We start from the raw sequence: 19868 nt of genomic DNA, 5'->3' as shown, positions 1-19868 counted from the left end.
AGTTGGTTTAGTTTAATTGTTTCTTTCTTACAGCTGCCGTGTGTTGGAGTTGGCCTCACTCAAACCTGGGGTAGTTTTGGTTCGATGCTTGGGTGTAGTGAAAAAGCAGTGAGTGCTCTGCAGCAACAAAGCAAATGTGCTCCTTGGTGGCACAGAGAAGGGAGCAGCCTGCTGTTGGGCTAGCATGCATTAGTAGCTGTGTGGCATGGCATGTACAACCTATGGGCTGGTTGTTTTTAAGAGAGAACCAAGCCTTGTACAGGTAGAGGGAGATCTCAAAGCTAGGGAAGCTGATGTACAAGTGCATCTTTTGTTTAGCCTCTAAATGCTTACCTTTTCTTAACGACATCTACTTGCTCTTCAAATCACCAAGCAACTCCATCTGGAAGCTATTGGTCATGGACATGAGATGTATTGGATGTTCCAACTCCTTGTTAATCAGGAGATGCAGCTGAGCTTTACAGTGCATCCCCACTTACATGATACTAAAGCTGCACGGCGGCTGTTCAGAGATTTGTTCTGGTTAAATCTCAGCCACCTGCGAGTCCTTGACATGCAAGGATTCCGACCACTCAGTGAACGTATTCACAGGGCAATTAGTGCTGAACTTGTTCCACTGAAAAAAACGCAGATATTATGAACTGCCACCTCCTTGGACCCATTGGTTACTGTAGTAGTTGAGTGCTCAATGGGCCATTTAATTTACTCTCAGCTGGATGGATGCCAGAAGGGCTATTATGGGACAGATGGATCTCTGCTACCACACACAGGGAAGCCGGTGCTGAGTACCTTTATGGAGAGCTTTAGAACATAATTACAAAGCAGAATACAGCCTTTGTTCCTTGGTTAACACTCAGTCCCGAGCCCATCACATTGAAATAATTTTCTGAAAGCTTTTAAAGCTACTAGGATCATTCTGAACGTTTTTGCTGTGTGAACTTCTCTGTTCTGCACTTAAATGCTAAACCACATCTGCATTAATAAAATGAGCCCTTGTTGTCTCACTATGAACTCCTCATGTGAGAGCTGAACGGCTGCCCTGTGGCAGTGAAGCTGAAGGCCGCTTCTCGGGGCTCGGGGGCTTGAGACTTTTTAAAGCAGAACAATCAGCGCGCTTTTTTTTTCTTTTTTTCTTTTTTTTCGTAGGAACGCCCTAGCAGCGAGCGATTCCCGCCAGTTCTCCTCAGTGAGAGCTGCGGGCAGAGCGACTCGCGCGGGCTGCGCGCTGCGCATGCTCCGAGTTAACGGTCCGCGAAAGGGGCGTGGCCAGGGCAGCACCGCCCCGCAGCGCCGCCTGCGCATGCGCCCTGAGCGGCGGGCGGAAGCGGGTGGGCTGAGGCGCGGAGCTCCGCCCGCTGTCGGTGGCCGCCGCCGGGGCGGGAGGGGGGTGAGGCGGAGGGAGGCGGCGGAAAATGGCGGCAGCCGCGGTAGCGGCGGTGCGGGCCTGGTTCTGGAACGAGCGTTTCTGGCTGCCTCACAACGTGACGTGGGCCGACCTGGCCGGCGAGCCGGACGGCGGGCTGCAGTACCCGCGGGCGAGCCACGTCCTCTCCGCCTTCCCGCTGGCGCTCGGTATCTTCGCCGTGCGACTGTTGTTCGAGAGGTGAGCGCGGGGCCGGAGCTCTCCCAGAGCCCCACGATCCTCAGGCGGCGGCCGCTGTCTCCTCCGCGCCATGGTGCGGTGCGAGCCCGCCGGGGTCTCTTAGCAACGTGCGGCGGAGCGGGGCGGGCTGCGCGGTGCTGGGCCCGGCTCGGTTCGGCGCCCCTTCGGTTCGGCTCGGTTCTGCTCGACCCTGCTCGACCCTGCTCGGTTCGGAGTCCCGTTCTCTTTTCAGGTCCCGCGTAGGCCTCAGGCCTCCGCCCGGCGCTCCTTTCATCTCTTTGCGCGGGGAGGGAGCGTCGTTGGGGCCCGAGGGCTGCGTGTGTCACGGCGGGGGAATCCCGCACGGCCCTCCCGGCCGTTCTGTACGGCCCTCCTGTGCTTTTCGGGGGCTTCGGGGCTCCTCTGTGCTGTGCTGTGGGCCCTGGCAGCCCCCTGCATGCTGAGGGGTTGCAGCACGGTGTCAGGAGAATCCTTCCTTTATTTCCCATTGCCTGGAAGCCAGCCCTGTGTGTGTCTGAGGGTGTTGGGCTGCTCGCTGCCGGTGATGTGCTCTCCCTGACAGTTCCTGGCTGAGGAGTTCGGGCCTGCTCTGCTGCCTGCTGTGTTCCTCGATGCTCTGTGGGTCCCCGCAGTGCTGGAGGTGCGGTTGGATGCTGTCTGCCCACGGACAGGTGTGGTGCAGCTTTTCTCCCTCGGTTCAGCATCCCGTACCCTTGTATTACCTCTCCCCTGAGGCAGCAGTTTCTGCTCTTTGCGATGGATATCTCTTGCAGCACATGGAACAGGCTGTGCGGCTGACAGCGATGCTAATTAGAAAAGTGCCTTGGTTAAAGAGAACACTTAGGTGTTAGAAGCCAATTAAGACACCTCAGGTACCTATCCAAATAGTTCATTAAAGGCTGAGTCAGTCCTACATTTCTGGATGAAATGAGTGGATGTGTTTCTCTGTGGAAAGCATTTAAGTGGCCAGGGACTGAGTTGGTTTCATTTTTAAGGTTTTCTATAGGAAGTGCTTTTTTTTTTTAATTATTTATTTATTTATTTATTTATTTTTTATTTTGAGCTTTCAGAGCTTAAACAAAATTGGAGACTTAAGCAGAGCAAAAAGAAAGAACTGTGAAGAAAAACATGGGTAGGAGAGAAGTGGGAGCATCTTTTTTTTCCCCCTATCAATCTTATCTTTTTCCCCAGTTTCAGAATGCTGCTTTCAGCTCAGATCAGTGCAGAGGACCTGGTAACAGACACGTGGCAGAGCCAAAGCCCACCCCTGACATCCATGGCAATCAGCAGATGAGGAAAGGGATCTGGGAGGCAGAGCTGCCCCTGGATGTTATGGGGGGGGGTTAGGGGAAGTCTCCTGGCTGCCCCAGTCCTGGCTGGTTCAGGTAGTTTGGGGGAGGAAATACAAAAGACTGTTTTCTCTGGAGATAGAGAGGTACAGTGCATCCTGCTGCACCTAATAAGACATCATCCTCCTACTTTATCTTCGTAATGCTGTGCTTATTAAATTTCTTTTGCTGTGTTAACTCAGGGAAGATTCAGGTGAAGAATTAAATGTAGCAGCAGTACAACCTGGAAACTTGTACTGCTGGCCTGGTTCCTGTGCGGGTTGCTTCCTTTTCTTTCACAGTGCTTCATTGGTGATACCCTGAAGTGAAAGCACATTGTGAGAGCGAAATCCAGGGCTGTTCCTGGGATGTTTGTTTCAAAAGACTGTATGTTTCAAGAAATATTCTCCTCTTTCTCCAACCACTTTGAACGTGTCATGATAGTTCAGATTCGTCTAATAACATCCCTCTGTGTGCATACCCCAGCTGAGGCCTTGGGGATGATTAAGTCTTCCTTGATACACAAGTGGCAGTCAGACTCAGTGACTCAGAACTCGAATTCTGCTCTCCTGCTGCTCTTATTTTTCTTTTTTTTCCTTCATTTCCCTCTGTGCTCTGTAGGAGGTCTTCTGTGTGAGGAAGTGCTTTTGTTACACTGACATAACGTTTCTGTGGGTAATACTCCTGTAAATCAGCCTTTGCATCACGGTGTTGGTAAAATACTCATTGGGCTGAGTGAGTGTGGGAATTATGTGTGATGAAGAACTGAGCTTGCAGAGCAGAGAAAGGGCCTGGCTGAGCTGGAAGTGGGTTTTGGGGCAGGCAGGAGAAAGATGGACTTCTGCTAACGAATGTGTCAAGTCAGTGTGTTATTTCTTTTTTTTTTCCCCCACTGCTGTTGTTTCATCCCACTGCAGGCACAAAAAGCCTCACAGGTACTGGGGAAGACCTGGAGTCTGTTACTTGTACAAGGTGATTGTAATTACACTGGAACTCCTTTTTGCTTACAGTCACTCTGGCTCTGAGGAAGGATCTGTGGTTTGTGCGAAGTCTGGTGCAGAAACAATAGAAAAAGAGTTTTAGATGTTATTTTGTCAAATGTATCTGGAAATTAGGGGCAGTGCTGGAGTGAGCACTGAAACTGAGAGGTCGTGAAGAGATGAACTCTCTCTTTGGGTATGTTGACTCCAGAATGTGCTTACTCTGTAAATCTTGAACTTAGGGAATTGTTCTTCTTTTCAGAGCTGTAGGAGGGAGTTAGCAGAGAACCTGAACCTTCCAGAACGGAGGGTTCATGAGGTACAGTGTGACTGGAAAGTGCTTGTTAGATGCTAGTCTCTGTGTTTGAAAACTGATGCTGGTTTCGATGTCTTAATAACTGGGGTGAAAATGGAGCTGGGTAGGTGTGACTTAGGCCTATAAACGCATATGGGTTCACAAAACAGCAATAAAAGCATTTACACGATGAAAACTCCGTGCTGGGAGGGCGCGGCGCGATCTCGACCTTGGGAATAGCTCCTACAGCAGATTTGTGTGGCATCATAAAATAATTAGGTAGGAAAGGGCCTCTGGGTCACCTTGTCCAATCCTTAGGGCAGGACCGGCCTTGGAATCAGCTCGAATTGCTTGTGGTGATGTCCAGTTGTGAACATCCCCAAGAATGGGGATTCTGGAGGGAGAGGGGATTCTACAATTAAGGTGGCATTTTCAGGTGGTCAGTGGGACCCTGGGGCGTGCTGCAGAGAGCGTGGCCAGCAGGCAAGGGAGATTCCCTTCTCCTCTGCTCTGCTCTGCCCTGGGGAGACCCCAGCCTGGAGCACTGGGCCCAGTGCTGGGCTCTCCAGCTCCAGGCAGACTGTGAACTGCTGGGAGAGCGCTATGGAGGGTGCAGAGCTGTCAGAGAGGTGGAAGAGTCCTTTGCAGACATCTAAACCCACCTGGACGCTTTCCTGTGCGACCTGTTGTGGGGAAAGTGCTGTGGGAGGGCGTTTGGGCCCTGCAGGAGGCTGGCTGTGGGCTGGAATTTGTTCCCTGCTGCATGAAGCCGTTGCTGGGTGAGAGGAGCAGCATTACCACGCTAGGCTGCACTTCCTTAACAGTCTAGAGATCCTATTTCTGTGGCTGTATCTCCATGACTGTGACTCTTCCTCTTTGCTTACATTGATATCTGCTTGCCTCCATGCACCAAGAAATGTTTGTGTGTTTTTTTTTGTTTTGCTCTTTGGTCACCTGCACGCTTGGCTGAGTCCCATGCACTGCCTGTAGCCCTGCTTTGCTCTTTATTTTTTTTCCTTTCCTGACTTCTGTACACATCTGTATTTTCCCAGTGGAGGAAGCTTATAGTCTGGAGCAATTTTGTGCAAATCTTCATTGTGTTTGTTTTGTAATCAGTGAGTCCTGAAGTGAATTATTTCTGCTTATTTCTATGTCTTTTTTTTTTGAGGTGATGCTGTTTCTTCTTTCCTCGATGCTTCAGGTTTTGAATTCCCAAATAATGCCACTTTTATGGATCATTGGTGCTTCCTTATTTTCCTCTCCTCCTTACCTGCTCTTAAACAAAAGCAGCACTTTGTGGAGCTGTAAGCACCATCTTCCAGAAAATGAAACAGAACTGTTTGACATCCGGTGAGCTCACGTGAGCTGCTCTGCTGCTGTTCTGGTGCATCCTGGAGGAAAGAGGAGCAAAGAGATGGGCACTTATAACATCATTAACATCACTTCTGGCTGGTGGTCCAGATGGTGGAGGAAGCAGTGAGCCATCAAAGCAGGGAAGAGCCAGGCTGGAAGGAAATCACTTTTTGCTTTTCTTACTTCTTTAGCTGTGGCTGTTGAAGCAAGCAGGACGTGTGAGAAACAGGGCAGGAACCCAGCGCTACGTCTGCTATTGCTTGGGGGTTATCTTCTAAAAGCAGCAGAGATCATTTAGGATTACTTGTGAGCTGATCCATAATTTCTCAAGGGAAAACCCTACAACCTGTGTCTGTTCTGCAGTGCACTTGTAGCTATTCCTAACAGAAGCACTGAGGATGTGCTCCCAAGCATGGCTGCAGCTGGAATGCTTATAATAATGATTCTGTTGAATTCGAATCTCATCTTTTAAACACAAAGGGAAATGGCAGCAAATGCGATGGTTGGAAAAAGCAGCATTTTCTGCTTAATCACACTCTGAGTCTTCTAAATGGAATACATATGTATAATGAAACTGCCTCTGGAACACTCTGTATTTTGAAGCAAAGTAGATGTAATGATGCCAGTGTTGGGTCCTTTTCCAAGTCGTTTTTGAGAAACAGGTTTTTGCATGCTCTCAAATTAATTACTTAATTAATTTTTTAAAATTTGCTGTCCTTGAAAGCTGTTGCTCACCAACAGGAGAGAACGCAATTCAGGCATTCAGTACTGTGTGTGTTTTGTCTCTTGGCCAGTTTGATGCAAAGGTACAGCAAAACACAATTGGTTTTGAACGAGCATGTGTATGCGTCAGTTGCAAAACCAGGTTTGTTTTCAGAGTGCCATAAAATTCACCAAGTGCTCAGTCAGCTTTTGGAGAACGTGCTGCATGCAGTGTGAGATGCTGAGGTGTGGGTCTCAGCCTGACTTGGCATTTCTTCCCTACCTTGCCTAGAGAAGCAAGCTGCTTAAGCTTCTCTCTCTTAGGGGAAAATAAAGCTGTGGTTCTGTCTTTTTTGTGAACTGTGTGACTCGAACTTCCTTTTTTTTTTTTTTTTTTCTGAGCTATGTGACACCAAAAAGCATTCTGGAAATGAGGTGTTTGATCTGTGGTGCTGCAGGGGCTCTAGCAGCCCTTTGCAGAGGGCTCATGTCAGTGATTATTATTTATTTTTGAGTGGTGCAAGTCACATGGGGAAATGTCCTGATCCTGCAAGGCCAGGGCATTTGAACTGACGTTTTCACATTAAATGTGTTACAATACGTGCTCCCTGCAGTTACCAGTTGGGTTACCTAAAGGTACGTGTTCCTTAGAGCAACAGTGAAGATCTTCAGAAGCATTTTGGAGAGGTTTTGCAGTCTGTGAGAGGCTGGGGCTGTGACTTGGGCGAGGAAAACGTGCCTTGTTTTAATCCATCTCTTTGTGTTTCAGGTTTATTGCCAAGCCGTGTGCCATAAACCTCGGCATACAAGACAGTGGAGCTCACAGAGCCCAGCCCAATGCGATTTTAGAGAAAGTGTTTACATCCATCACGAAGGTGAGTTTCACTGCTAGGAACAGAGACCTGCAAAGGTGAGGGTGTGGGTTTCTGTCTCCCACTTCTTTGGTTTAAGAAATGTGTTCCATCCACAGTGCATTCATCCACGTGTTCTTTATCTTCCATTGCCTCTGACATGTCCGTCTTGTAGGAAAATAAATTCGCTTTATGGCTGATCTGTGCTTTTGCACACAGAAGAATCTTTTCTGAATCAAAATTGTCCTCTTTTAAAATGAAAGTTTTCTTCCTTTCGTTCCCTGCTTTTGTCCCAGCTGTTACTGCTGTAATGGGCAGTAATTGTTGGTTTACGAAAAAATTGCCTGGCATCTTTCACTTCCTATTGGAAAAGCACTGCTCTGTTGTGATCTGCTTCTCTGCTTTCATTGGCCATCTGGGGGAATGCTTTCCTTTTCCTATGCCAAGTGGAAGTCATTTGCTCAAGTAAAAGCATTCTGTCCATGGAAGTGCGCCCTGACGAGTGGTGGGATGCTGAATGTTGGCAACAGGTATTGCTTTTATTCTACATTTCATGGCTTTTCTCTTGCTTGAGCTGGCAGTGCTCCTTCGCTTTAGAATGACAGAGCTGCGTGCTGTCTGTGCTTTTGGATGTTGACAGTTAAATCAGCACAGGTGGTGGGATAGATTTTCATTAAAGATACTGAAATGGAAGGCTTTATGTTCTCGTTTGGTGATGCTGAACTCCATTTTGAGTGGAGCAGAAAAAGCATTTGGTGAAGGAGGGGAAATTCTATAAAAGCCTCAGCAGAACTCACCTCATGGGAACAGTGAGGTTCAGGAGCACTTGGGATGAGACATGAACAGGAAGGCTCCTGTGATTTGATGCCATTTGCTGGGAGGGCTTTAATGCAGGGGATGCCCTTGAAATTAACGTTGAGGAAACCCATGGGGTTGCGTGCTGTGCAGTACTTATCTAGCTTCTATGAAAAACAGAGCTTTGTTTAACTATGCCAGTATGCTCGTGTGCTGTCAGATTTGGAGAATGGAAATGTAGGGTGGCTCTGATGCAGAGGGAAGAGATTTCATTATTATCTGCAGTGAGAAAGTCCTGGTTTCAGTACAGCAAATCAGATGACAGATTATCTTGTTTTTCAGTTCAGCAATCTGGTGACTCTGTATTACATGAACATTCTACATAGCTTTCTGGGTTTGTTTGTAACTTAAGTGGTAAAATGTGTTTATCGTCTTTCAGTTGTAAGAGCTCCCTGGCAGAGCTTGTTAAAAGGACACTGGTCTGAAACTAGCGTGGCTTATCTCACCATGGGCCATTGTAGAGGTAGTTATCAGGTTTTGTTCACTCTTTCTGCTCCTGTAAATCCACTGTCGTTGTTCAAACAAACTGCCAGTAGAGTTTCCAGTGAGAGAACAGGGATGCATTCTTTATTGTGCAACTATTTCCGTTTTCAAGTTTAATTGTATCCATGCACTCTAAAAGTGGTAATGGAAATGACGCCATCTCTCTGATGCCTTTTTTGAATCTATAAACATCAGATGTGTTAAAACCGAATTCTTACTTTAAAGTTTCCATAAACTTCACAGTGAATCCTGTCCCTTAAGTGTATTCAGCTGTCATCTTCTTCAGTTCCAGACAGCCTGAGTTGATCTGCAGGTTTTAACAGGTAGCACAGGGCATTTTAAAAGCCCCTCCTCTCCTCCTCCCAAACTAAGAAACAGAACTACATTCTCTGGAGTGATGTGCTGTCAAATGATGAAATAGATGAGGAAATGTTAAACCACAAGCATTCCGAGTACTTAAGTAATTAGTGGCTTTTGAAAGTTAAATATGAATGAGTATGGCAGCAGGTTCCTGCTTCTGGCATAGTACTAGTGTCAGGGTTAAAAATGTACGCAGTGCCTTCATCGTGGGTTTTGCCATCTGTGCATGGGTCCTACTGTAGTGTACAGAGGATGTCAAACTGAAAGCAGGTTGAGAAGGAGGAGAACTGACGTTTGTTTCATTTTCCTTCAGTCTCCAGATGGAAAAAGGTTAGAAGGCTTGTCAAAGCAGCTAGACTGGGATGTTCGAAAGATCCAACGCTGGTTTCGGCATCGGAGGAACCAGGACAAACCCACCACCATCACTAAATTTTGTGAGAGCATGTATGTTCGTGCAGAGGCTGGGATGTGCCTCCATCTCAGAGCTCCAGCTCTTTGTTCTCTCTTCTCACTGAAGTTGTGGTCAGCTGTTAACTTAAACTGGTGCCTGGGGGTTGGCTGGCAGGAGGCAAATTCTCCTGTAGGCAAGTGGAAGAAGCGAGGAGAGCTTCATAGCATTCAGCTATGTTTGATATATGTACATGAAAGCCCAGAACACTTGCACAGGAGTTATTCTTGTCCGTGATGTACAGCTTGTGAGAGTGAGCCATGGCCATAAGGCGGGCAGTGACACTTCAGTGTGTGTGTGTACACATCTGCATGTGCACAATTCAGTAGTTACACTGAAGACAAGTTGGCTGTCTGCACAGTTATGCTGTAGCATTTTCCCCAGGCACGGTGACCTTATGGCTTACAGTGATGTATGTACTTCTATGGACACATCCTGGATTTCTCTGCTTTTCCCTTCAGTTCATTCCTTTGTTCTTTGTTTCTTTCTGAGTGCTTGTAGTTCCCCTGTTAGTGCAGTAGCATCTGAGTGCTTCTTTCCTGACTTGTTTTCTTCTGTGCTGGTTTCTTTCCTTTCCAGTAATTTTCTTCATATTAATTCTTCCCCCAGTATGATTTTGCCTACTTAAAGCCGCAAGGTAAGAAGGATAATTACATGTATTAGGATATCTTCTGAATAACAGCTACTTTTCTTGTTATCCTGACATTGTATATTAAAGCGTATGAATGCTGCATGCTCACTCTGAACTTGGCTGTCAGTGCAAACAAGTGTGGTGTGAAAGCTCTCAAATGGGTTTATCCTCACACAACGTTTACAAATGAAGGATTAACTATTAGTGGGTGAATACTTTTCAGGTGTCAGAATTGCTTTTTTCACAGTTGTTTCAGGTTTTGTTACAAATATTAAACAGAAACTATTTCTGGTTCATGTTTTGTATTTTGCTTTTTTCCAGGTGGAGATTTACCTTCTATTTAAGTATATTTCTTTATGGAATCAGGTTTCTCTGGACGGTGAGTTGATCTGGCACACCCCTCCTCACCCTCCCACCTGGTTTTTCTGTGTGTTGTGCCACTGGGTTCGCACTGCAGTGCTGAAATCTCAGGCCTTTGACTACAGTGTCCCTTCTGTGCTTGCACCTAGCTTCAAAGAAGAGGAGTTTGGTAATAAGTCACCTCTGTGTGCCCTTATTTGAGATCCTGGAGTTTCTATGTAAAGGCCACTTTGACAATATGAGAAAGCTTCTAAACAAATCTGTCATTATGGAAATACTAGAAGTTTATTTGTTACTTTACACCAGAATAGGACAGACCTGACTTCTTGGTGTGGAGAGGTTTTGCTTTCTTCCCATAGGGATACACATTTATCTCTGGGTCTTTATTATTAGAGCTGCTTGCTTCTTTGAATTTCGGTTGCATTACAATTTGCCTTTGGGTGCAGAATGATTATTTCAAATCATTATTTTGTCTTACAATAAATTTAGCTTGGAATGAAGGTAAAATTTCAGTGAACTGGAACTGTATTGGTTGATGCCTTAGATAATAGGGAATTAAAAAGACCAGCAGAATAATAAACTTGACTTTTCCCTTCAGGCACCCTGGTTTTGGGACACACGACAGTGCTGGTACAGCTACCCCTTTCAGGTAGGAGATAAAAACTTAGTAGATTCAAATCTCCTGTGCAATTTCTTATTTCTGTTAATGACAGCAAGTTGTAATTGGGTAGTCTCAACTCTTTCTCATTCTGTGGATGCTACCCAGGCCTGGTAAGCTTCCCAAGTAGTGAAGAGCCATCCCGTCTTGAAGGCACAAAGATAACAGTGCTTTGTATGTTCCAATTCTGGTTATGTAGGTTTGTCAACAGTGGTGTTTCCTCAGATAGAGTAGACTCAACTCGTATTTGTTTTGTGTTTTCTTCCTGCTGAGATTAGAAAAAGTAACTTATTCACAGTGTTATTTTAATTATGCATCAAGTGTGATTGTGGAGAGGCCAACCAGTGTGGCTCAGTTTGTTTTTCCTAATCCAGGAGGCTGCAGTGCAATTTGTGAACACTGAGCTTCATTCAAAACCTGAGATTCTCCTGTCAAACACGCAAGGTTGCTTGTGTGACTGAGCCTGTAGGAAGGGGCTGTTGCTTAAGCTTGTGTTAACTAAGCCTTACTTCTGGATCTTTTAACTCATGCCTCATCATTCCGAAGGGAACACAGCAGGAGAGAAAGGAAGGAAAAAGTAGACTGTAATGTAAATTTTGAAGTAGTTTGTCTTCTGACTGTGCTGTCTTTGTTTGTTTTCCAGCCTCTAACATCCAGGCTTTATTATTACTATATCTTGGAGCTGGCCTTCTACTGGTCTCTCATGTTTTCTCAGTTTACAGACATTAAACGGAAGGTGAGGTTAACCAGAATTGCACTAACTGCTTTGCTGAATAGACCAGGCTAACAAAAACTGTCAGTATGCGTGGCCAGTAAAGCTGAAACGTAGTAATAACAGAATTTTCCTCGTTCACACCTCTCTGTAGCTCCTTCTCTACTCATTACAATCCTGGAGGAAGGGAGGAATGAGTTGCTGTGTGACCTGGTGTATCCTTGAGAGGCTCTTTCGTCTTCCAGGGGAAAGAACAGAATCACTCAATACCTCCTAATAAACAGTTAGCAAATTGTTGGGAGCGTGGGGGGGGGGGGGGAAAAAGGAGATTTTGACTTTAAGGCTTTCAAAAGGACAGGAAAATAAAACGCTCCAAGCATCAGCTTGCTGAGCAGGATGAGAAAATGGCAAACGCTGAAGCAATAATACGTGTTTTTTGAAAATAATTTTTTTGTCTTGTGTCAGAATGATGACTGGTCATGATTGCTGGAATCTAATTCTGTTGTGCTGCATTCTAGGATTTGGTTCATTGTTGCTGTTGGAAAACAGTTCATAGTAAATCGTGGCTTATTGCTTCTGCTGTACAAACTGCAAAGTAACAAAGTATTCCCATTCTTGCATCAGCTGTTGGGGGAAAAAAAGTGTTTGTTTTTTTCTGTACTGAAATATTAGCTCCAAGATGCAAAATAACTTGGAGCTGCAGAAAAGAAGTGAATAACAGCATCTGTGATACTGTTTACAATATTTAATTCTATATCCTCTGTTACACTCCCCACGGTAAGGTGCACTGATGTAAAATGTAAGCATTGTAGCCAGGGGACTGAACTAGAAAACAGCCCTGAACTGCATTGAAAAAAGTTTTTGAATGGAGCAGCCCAGCTCTTGCTGTTGGATTATCTTCTGTTCTGTGGCTGCTATGCTCTGGCAGGCTTTTGCATGCTGACAACGGTAACAGCAGCGTATAATTTGTGCCAAGTGCTGAAAAGACCAGCAGTGTGACTGTAAAGCCAAAGGGAACCAGAAATAAGGGCCGTATGTTGTCCTGTCAATCCTTTCAGAGGATTCTGCAGCCATACTTGTCTTTGTCTTGAGCGTTTGTGCCAGAGACTGTGCTGTGCCTGTGCATGCAGTTACAACTTCACAGAAGCACACATGCTGGGAGAGACCTTTCTGGAGCCTCCGGTGATGGTGGCTGATGTGTGATGAGCTGTGCTTTGTGTGGAGTCCGAGTCTGAACTGAAGTCATCCTGTGACTTCAGTTGGTCGGTTTTGTGGCTCTGCTCCAGGCATACGTATTTGTTTGACAGCCAAAGGATCTTAATTCATCTTTCTGTTTCCAGGACTTCCTGATCATGTTCGTCCATCATTTGGCTACAATTGGGCTCATTACGTTCTCTTACATGAATAATATGGTGCGTGTTGGAACACTGGTGCTGTGTCTCCATGATGCATCTGATTTTCTCTTAGAGGTAAGTTTCCTTTTCAGTCTTTCTGTACCTAATGCTGGGGTGCTCTCAGGGAAGCAAGCAGACTTCCCTATTTTTGCTGAGCAGCGTTAAACATGCTGTAATATCTGCTGATCCTGCTTTGTCAGCTTTTCCTCATAACTGCTGTCGTGCTGAGAATAATCCCTAAGTATTCCTAACTCCTTACAAGCATGATGTCTTGAGGATTTTGGAGCTCTGTAGCCTGGTAATTACATGAGTGCACAAAGGGAGTAATATTCTCATGCTTCTCATCTCTTCTAGGCTGCAAAGTTAGCCAATTATGCCAAGTACCAGCGTCTCTGTGATGCCTTCTTCATGCTCTTTGGTGTTGTGTTCATTGTTACACGTTTGGGCATTTATCCATTCTGGTAAGCACCTTGAACTGTAAGGTCTTGTTTGCTTTTTCAGTCCTTTAAGAAAAGCATTTGTACCTCTTGCAAGCAGTGCAGAATGTCCCTTACGGCAGCCTGAGGTTGCAGACAATCCAGTGCTGTGTGGAGCAGTGCTTTTAAACAGGAGTATGAAGAAACCTCTCAGCAGTCAGTAAGAGAGAGTGTGAGAAGTGACTGGAATCTTAACACACAGCTGGCCTCTCTTTCTCTTGCTGTAAAGTGATGACAGTGCTCATTAGTGGAGCACAATCAGCTGCTATCTGAATAGCTCAGAGCACTGTTTGCTTCTCTTGACTTGAGAAGTTTTGGAAATGGTTACAGAAGAGGCATAATTTCTTGAAGAAAATTTAATTTCTGAGTATCTGGCTTAGTCATCAGTGCTGCTTTTGATTTCTTGTGTCCTGCCCTTGAGTCGTGACTGTTTAGAGCCTGAAATAGGTCTGAAGATTCTTCTATGTGAGGTGCAACCCTAAACAGCTAAACAGATTATAGCTAATTGTTCTATAATGAAGTTCTCTGCTGACCCAGTAGGTCAGGCTCAGTGAGGGTGGTCGTGGTTATGTTCTCCACCTTCTTTCTGTTGAAAGAGTGCACAGAAAATTTGTCTTGGTATCAGAATTGCAATTAAAGCTCTTGTTTCCCAGCGAATGCATCAAGGGAATCAAGATAAGGAAGGGTTTTGGTGCTCAAGTCTGCAGAGTTTCTTTCCCTTGATAGATGAGATTGTTGTCATTGTTCTCCTTGCTGTAGTCTGTTGTGAGGTGATGCTCTTGCATCATGCTATTACTCAGCAGCCCTGTGAATCTTTAATGTGTTTTCCACTGGCTGTAATGTAACTCCTCATCTTTACAGAGAAATCTGACAAGCTTGCTGTGGTATTGCAGACCTTATACTAGTTCAGCTCACGTATATTTACTTCCCTGTTCAGCAGTGTAAAGCACTGCAAGACCTCTGGAGGTGCATACAGTTCACTAATAAGCTGGCCACAAATTAGCTGTTCCTGTAGCTGCACTTTGGGGCCTTGGGTTCTTCTTCGACAGGCTTGTTTCTCTTTTCCTGTGAAATGTTAAAAGCTATGCAAAACTAATGGTGCCTTTAAAGGTCTCTCCACGCATTTCTACTTCACGAAATCTAAATTGTTTAATACATCACTTAAGTGCTGGCAATAACTTCCAGTGATGAGAACAGCAAAACAGTCCTGAAAGAAACCAAAATGCTTTGTCTGTGAAGCAGTTTGTTGTCTTCCAGCTTGGCAGGAGGAATCTAAAACTAGGAGGGAAGGGAGAGAGGCCAACTAGGAATAAAATCTGCATGGTTTTTAAAAAATGGGTGAAGGATGAATGTGTTAACAGTTGTTTTAGTGACCAGAGCAGTTTGACATCACTTCCTGTGAAGTTATTATAAACTCTGTTGAGAAGGAAATTGGCAGCAGATCCGTATGCGTAACCAAACTGCATAACATTCACGTCTTCTCCTGTTTGTTGCTCAGTTCCAGTGTTTCTAATTGGATTTAGTCTGTCTCCTAACTCTGGCCAGAGATCAGATGCATCACCACTCTGACAGGAGCAAAGCAACAGATGCTTAAATGAGATGCACGCTGCTGTGCATCTGGCCAGTCATCTGAATGGAGAGCTGGAAGCCATACTACCAGCACAGCCAATCTGTAATGTGTTTCTGGATCTCTTAGGATTTTGAATACAACGCTATTCGAAAGCTGGGAACTGATTGGTCCTTATCCTTCCTGGTGGCTGTTCAATGGCCTTTTGGTAACCCTGCAGATCCTGCATGTCATCTGGTCCTATCTCATCGTTCGCACTGCCTACAAGGCCCTCGTGCGGGGAAAGGTAAGGTGTTGGGGGCTGGTTTGGGTCCCCTTTTCTACAAACTCTGTGAAGGAATTAAGAGAAATGGAGCCATTAGCAAGGGCTGGTGCTAGTTCTCAAGGTAATTACATAATGATTGCTTTGTAGAGCAGTTGGTTTCTTTTTTTTAACCCTGGTTGCTCTGCAGACCAGAGCTTCCAAATACATACAGAGGCAGGGATGCTTTCCTCTCTGTTCTGTTCATGCAAGGAAACACCACTGTTTTCCAGTGCACTGAGATATGATGACTGCTTGTTGCTTTGTTTGGAGTTAAAGGTGGTAGAAAGCTCTTTTTAAAATAATCATTTAGAATGTCTTTCAGCTCCTAGCTTTCCAACATCTGCTGATTCTTGGGTTGCACTGAGAATTATGCATTTTCCCTTTTAGCAGTGAATGGCTTTTGGTTGCCGGTGGGAGCCAGGCATTGAGGTGCAGAGGCAAAGTTTCCGGTACTCTCAGAAGTACTGGAGAGCAAGCTGGTTGTCACTGGACTAATGGGGTGCAGTCTAGCTCCAGTTCTAAGTATTCCAATTTTAGCTGGGGGAGGGAGGAGGGGAGTGTTGGGAAGGGGGAGGGTTGAGACTCCAGCAGCTGGTAAGTGGCAGATGTTATCCTAAGAGCCAACAGTGCTGATGTTTGGCTGTAGCCTAAGTTGCCAGGCTTAAAAGTTGCACTTCAACTGGAGGCATGAGACAGGGCAAGCAGCCTAGGAACTGTTTGACACCCAGCCAGCCCATCAGAAGCCACTTCCTTCGCATCTACCAGAGCGCAACAGATGGTTTGCTAGCACAAATGCCTTTTTTGTCATCTATCTGATATCTTGATCTGAGTTTCTCTTACAGCTATACTTTGTGTTTGACTTCTTAGCTGCCCACACATGAAATGTAACCTTGAAATACATATCTGTTTATGACAGTGTTTGTCAGGGGAAAATGTATTTTAGAGCATGCACAGGAGTTTGTCATCTGTTCCCCACAGCTGCTACTGCGAGGCTCTTATTTTCTGTGCAGCTGTTCCTACAGCTCAGGTCTGTGTCTTTTCCCTTTCCTTGCTTTTCTCCTGTCCAGGTGACCTAGCCAGAGAAGGGACTCTGAGCTTTGTCTTCTTCACTCTTTTCTCACTCCTTTTCCTCTGCTGTGCCAGATTGGAGCTGGACAGTTTCATCCTTTGCATGTAAGTGTGATCTGTACACTTCTGTTTCTACCCTGTTTCTAGGCTGAGGGGAACACAAAGCTCTGGTCTTGGGGCTTCAGCTGGGTGATGTCTTCCCTTAAAATGATTGTTTCCCTGGCTGATGCAGTGCTGGCCCTGATCCAGTTTTAAAATGCAGGTTCTCCAAAGGTCTGAGCAGTGTTCTGTGGCTTGTTCTGATGTCCTCACTTGTATGATTTGTAGGCTCACAAAGACTCTGATGTCTATGTCTGTAGTGCTCATTAACACACTGCTGAGTGAAAGAGGACAGCAGAAAAGCAGTCCTTTTTGTGAAAGCAGTTGTGGGAAGTAGAGTGAGACCTCTGCTTCCTTCCAGTGACCCTTTGAACTTCCAGTACAGGAGGAGGTACCAGAAGTTTTGGCTACAGACAAAAGCAAATACACCGAACAGGCCCATCAAAACCTATCCTGGAGATCATTATCTGGCTTTCTGCCACATCTTCCTTGGAGCTGAAACCTTCCCACCAGCTGCTGTTTGAAAGCCAGAACCCAGGCACAGAACAGGCAGAGCAGGATCAATTTCTGAAGCACCTGAAAGCAATCTCCCCACAAAGTGCTTGCACGTGAGGTGAATGAGGGCTGTTAGTTGCAGGCAGAAGTGTGGAGAGCCTGCCCTAGGGGATGTAAAGCAGGAGCCATTTGTGCATCCAGGTGGCAATGGTGAGTTTACAGCTCTGGAGCCCAGCCAGCGACCAAGGTGCTTATTTGCAGTTGGGGCCTGGCTTATGGTCCCTTCTTTTGTGTCCTGGTGCACTGCATTTCCATGGCACTCCCACAGCAGGTAGCAGCGATGTGAAGCAGAGCTGTGCCTGAGGGTTGTTCCAAAGGTTCAAAGCCCCACATAAAAATGCATTGGCTGAATGTGTAGTCACCTTACAGCCAAAGCCATAACCATAGGGCAGTTCCCCACAGGCTGAGGGGAATTCAGCTCCTGGGCTGGTGTTACGTTGTCGTCTCTGTTCTGCAGCCTGCTGCCCAACTGTGTTGCTCCTCATAAACGACTTCTCACAGATGAACAACAAGCAGTGAAAATGGGAGGCACTTTGTGCAAACAGCAATGTGATAAATATAGCTGGTTAATTTTTAAAATATCAAAGGCAGTCCCTGTAGGACGAAGTGTTCTTTCTGGAACTGATAGATATGTATTTTGTCATTGTATTTGCTGATTGTTATGGTGTGAGAAGATTTACTATTATTATTGTTATTGAAAACAAATTTATCTGGAAAAGCAACCTTTATCCAGTCTAGAATGCAACTCTTGGAAGCCAAGATCTCTAACATCCTCTGATGTGATGAGCGTGAAGCGTGGTGCCTCACAGTGTACAGTGTTCAGAAAGCAGAGCTTCTCATTCCCAGCTGTCTTTTTCTACATCTGTCTTGTGTTCTGCATGTGATGACAGGCTCTTCAAGCTTTAAGTTAATAAGGGTGGAGTGCAGAAGGCAGTTGTCACTGGGGCTGGTTAATCCCTTCCGTACAACCTTCTACTGCTGTAACTTTCTGTGCATTTACCAACTTCTCCCCTTTCCACTACCAAATCTCACTTGGATTGTTCAGGTATCCAAAGATGACCGCAGCGATGTAGAAAGCAGCTCTGAGGAGGAGGATGTGACGTCCAACAGCACAAAAGGAGTTTTCAGCACTTCGAGCAATGGCTCCAACCGCATTAACGGCCACGTGGCCGGCGGGCAGTGGACAGAGGAGGAATAAGGCCCTGGGTTGGCCTTGAGCAAACACGAACTTGTCTCTACATATTTAGATGTGTTGAACTCTGCATTCCCAAGTGATTTTTAATCAAGATACCCCTTCCCCAGAAACCTCCAGCAAATCTGAAACGGGCACAATCCAGACCAGTCCAAGGCTTGGCATGACAGAAGGGAGAAAGCCAATTACTAGGGCAAAGAGCAAGCTGCAGATTTCACTTTAAGTCATTTTGTACTTCAATCTTAGCCCCATCGACGTTTGCAGAGGTATCTTTGTATTTGACAAACTGGTTTGTACTGGGATCAACTCAAGGTGGAATGAGTTTGGGCTCAACTGGCCACGGTTGGTGAATGCACTGCCAGCGATGACGGCTCATTGAACGCAGGGTCAGCATCATCTCCTTGAGGCACTCCGTAAGCAGCTCAGAGCATGGGGAGTGCCTGGTTTTTGCTCCCCACATACAGGCTGCAGCAGACTCATCCCTTTGTGCTACAGCTAAGCTCTGCGTTGCATTGTGCTACAACAGAAAAGTTGCTCCAGCTTCTCTGGGGTGCTCTGTGTTAAGGAGGCTATAGCTTGTTAACTCTGCTCTCAAGAGGGACCAGGCCAGCATTTGCTGCCTCTTCTGGTGCTGAAAGCCCCTCTGAAGCCTCAGTGACAGCCATCTGAAACAGGGGAGGGGATTCATTATTGCCCCGAAGACAAGTATCACAATATGTACCTTTTAAATCTTCTTTTTTTTCTTTTGCAAGTTGTGGTTTTGAAGACATTTCTAGATCTACTGGATGCAGTTGGCTGAGCGAGGAACTTGAGGGCAGACCAATGCTGGGGGCTGTACTTAGCTTTCCACATAATGAGGGGTTTCGGTCCTGCTCAACTGTGTTTTAGGACAGAAGTTAGAATGGTGCTGCTCTCATTCTGCAATTTTTGTGGAGGAAATCACTGGGCTGGAAAAGCAGCCACACTGTGGGTTATGCTTCTTTTTTTACTCGATGGTACTTGGGGGCAATGGAGGACCTGCATGTCAGTCACGAGCAGAATTTTGGGAACTTCTTGAGTTGTTACCGTTTTATACTGTTGTTTACTCTTATCTCGATTAAAAAACAAAACAAAAACAAACAAACAAAACCAACAAAGCATTTCAGAACTATGTTTCACTTTGTTAATTTAAAAAAAATGAAATCAGTGACTTTGTCCTGGTGGGAAGTAGGATGATTGTGAACCAGCAGTGTGCCCTGGTGGCCAATGGGATGATAGAGTCACTGCACAGTGCTGCACCAGCAGGGTAATGGAGATTCTCCCACTCCTCTGCACTGAGGAGGATGCAGCTGGAGCACTGGGCCCAGTTCTGGGCAGACGGGGAACTGCTGGGAGAGCCCCGCGGGGGTTGCAGAGCTAGTGGGGACAGGCTGTGAGAGCCCCAGGGTTGTTCAGGTGGGGGAGAGGGCCAACAGGGGATCAGATCAACTCTCGGCAACGTCTGAAGGGTGGGGGGCAGGAGCACGGGGCCAGGCTCTTTTCAGGACCAAGGGCCACCGGGCACCAACAGGAATCAGAGAAATTCCACCTGAACAGAAGGAAAAACTTCCTTGAG

At 46.0% G+C, this 19868-nt stretch overlaps 1 protein-coding gene across 1 annotated transcript; it reads left to right on the top strand.

Moving 5' to 3' along the window:
- Positions 1 to 1388: 1388 nt before the first annotated feature.
- CERS5 (ceramide synthase 5) lies at positions 1389 to 19413 on the top strand. The gene is made up of 10 exons (XM_042887656.1): positions 1389 to 1603; positions 7031 to 7136; positions 9124 to 9254; positions 10211 to 10268; positions 10848 to 10898; positions 11551 to 11643; positions 12960 to 13088; positions 13368 to 13474; positions 15186 to 15342; positions 18128 to 19413. The coding sequence occupies exons 1-10, from the start codon at positions 1413 to 1415 to the stop codon at positions 18278 to 18280; spliced, it is 1176 nt and encodes a 391-aa protein (XP_042743590.1). The 5' UTR covers positions 1389 to 1412; the 3' UTR covers positions 18281 to 19413.
- Positions 19414 to 19868: the final 455 nt, after the last annotated feature.

This window comes from Lagopus leucura, unplaced genomic scaffold (assembly GCF_019238085.1).
Source record: "Lagopus leucura isolate 7727_CA_CO unplaced genomic scaffold, USGS_WTPT01 Super-Scaffold_100103, whole genome shotgun sequence".
Classification (NCBI taxonomy): Eukaryota; Metazoa; Chordata; class Aves; order Galliformes; family Phasianidae; genus Lagopus; species Lagopus leucura.
This window is presented reverse-complemented; position numbering and strand designations above follow the sequence as displayed.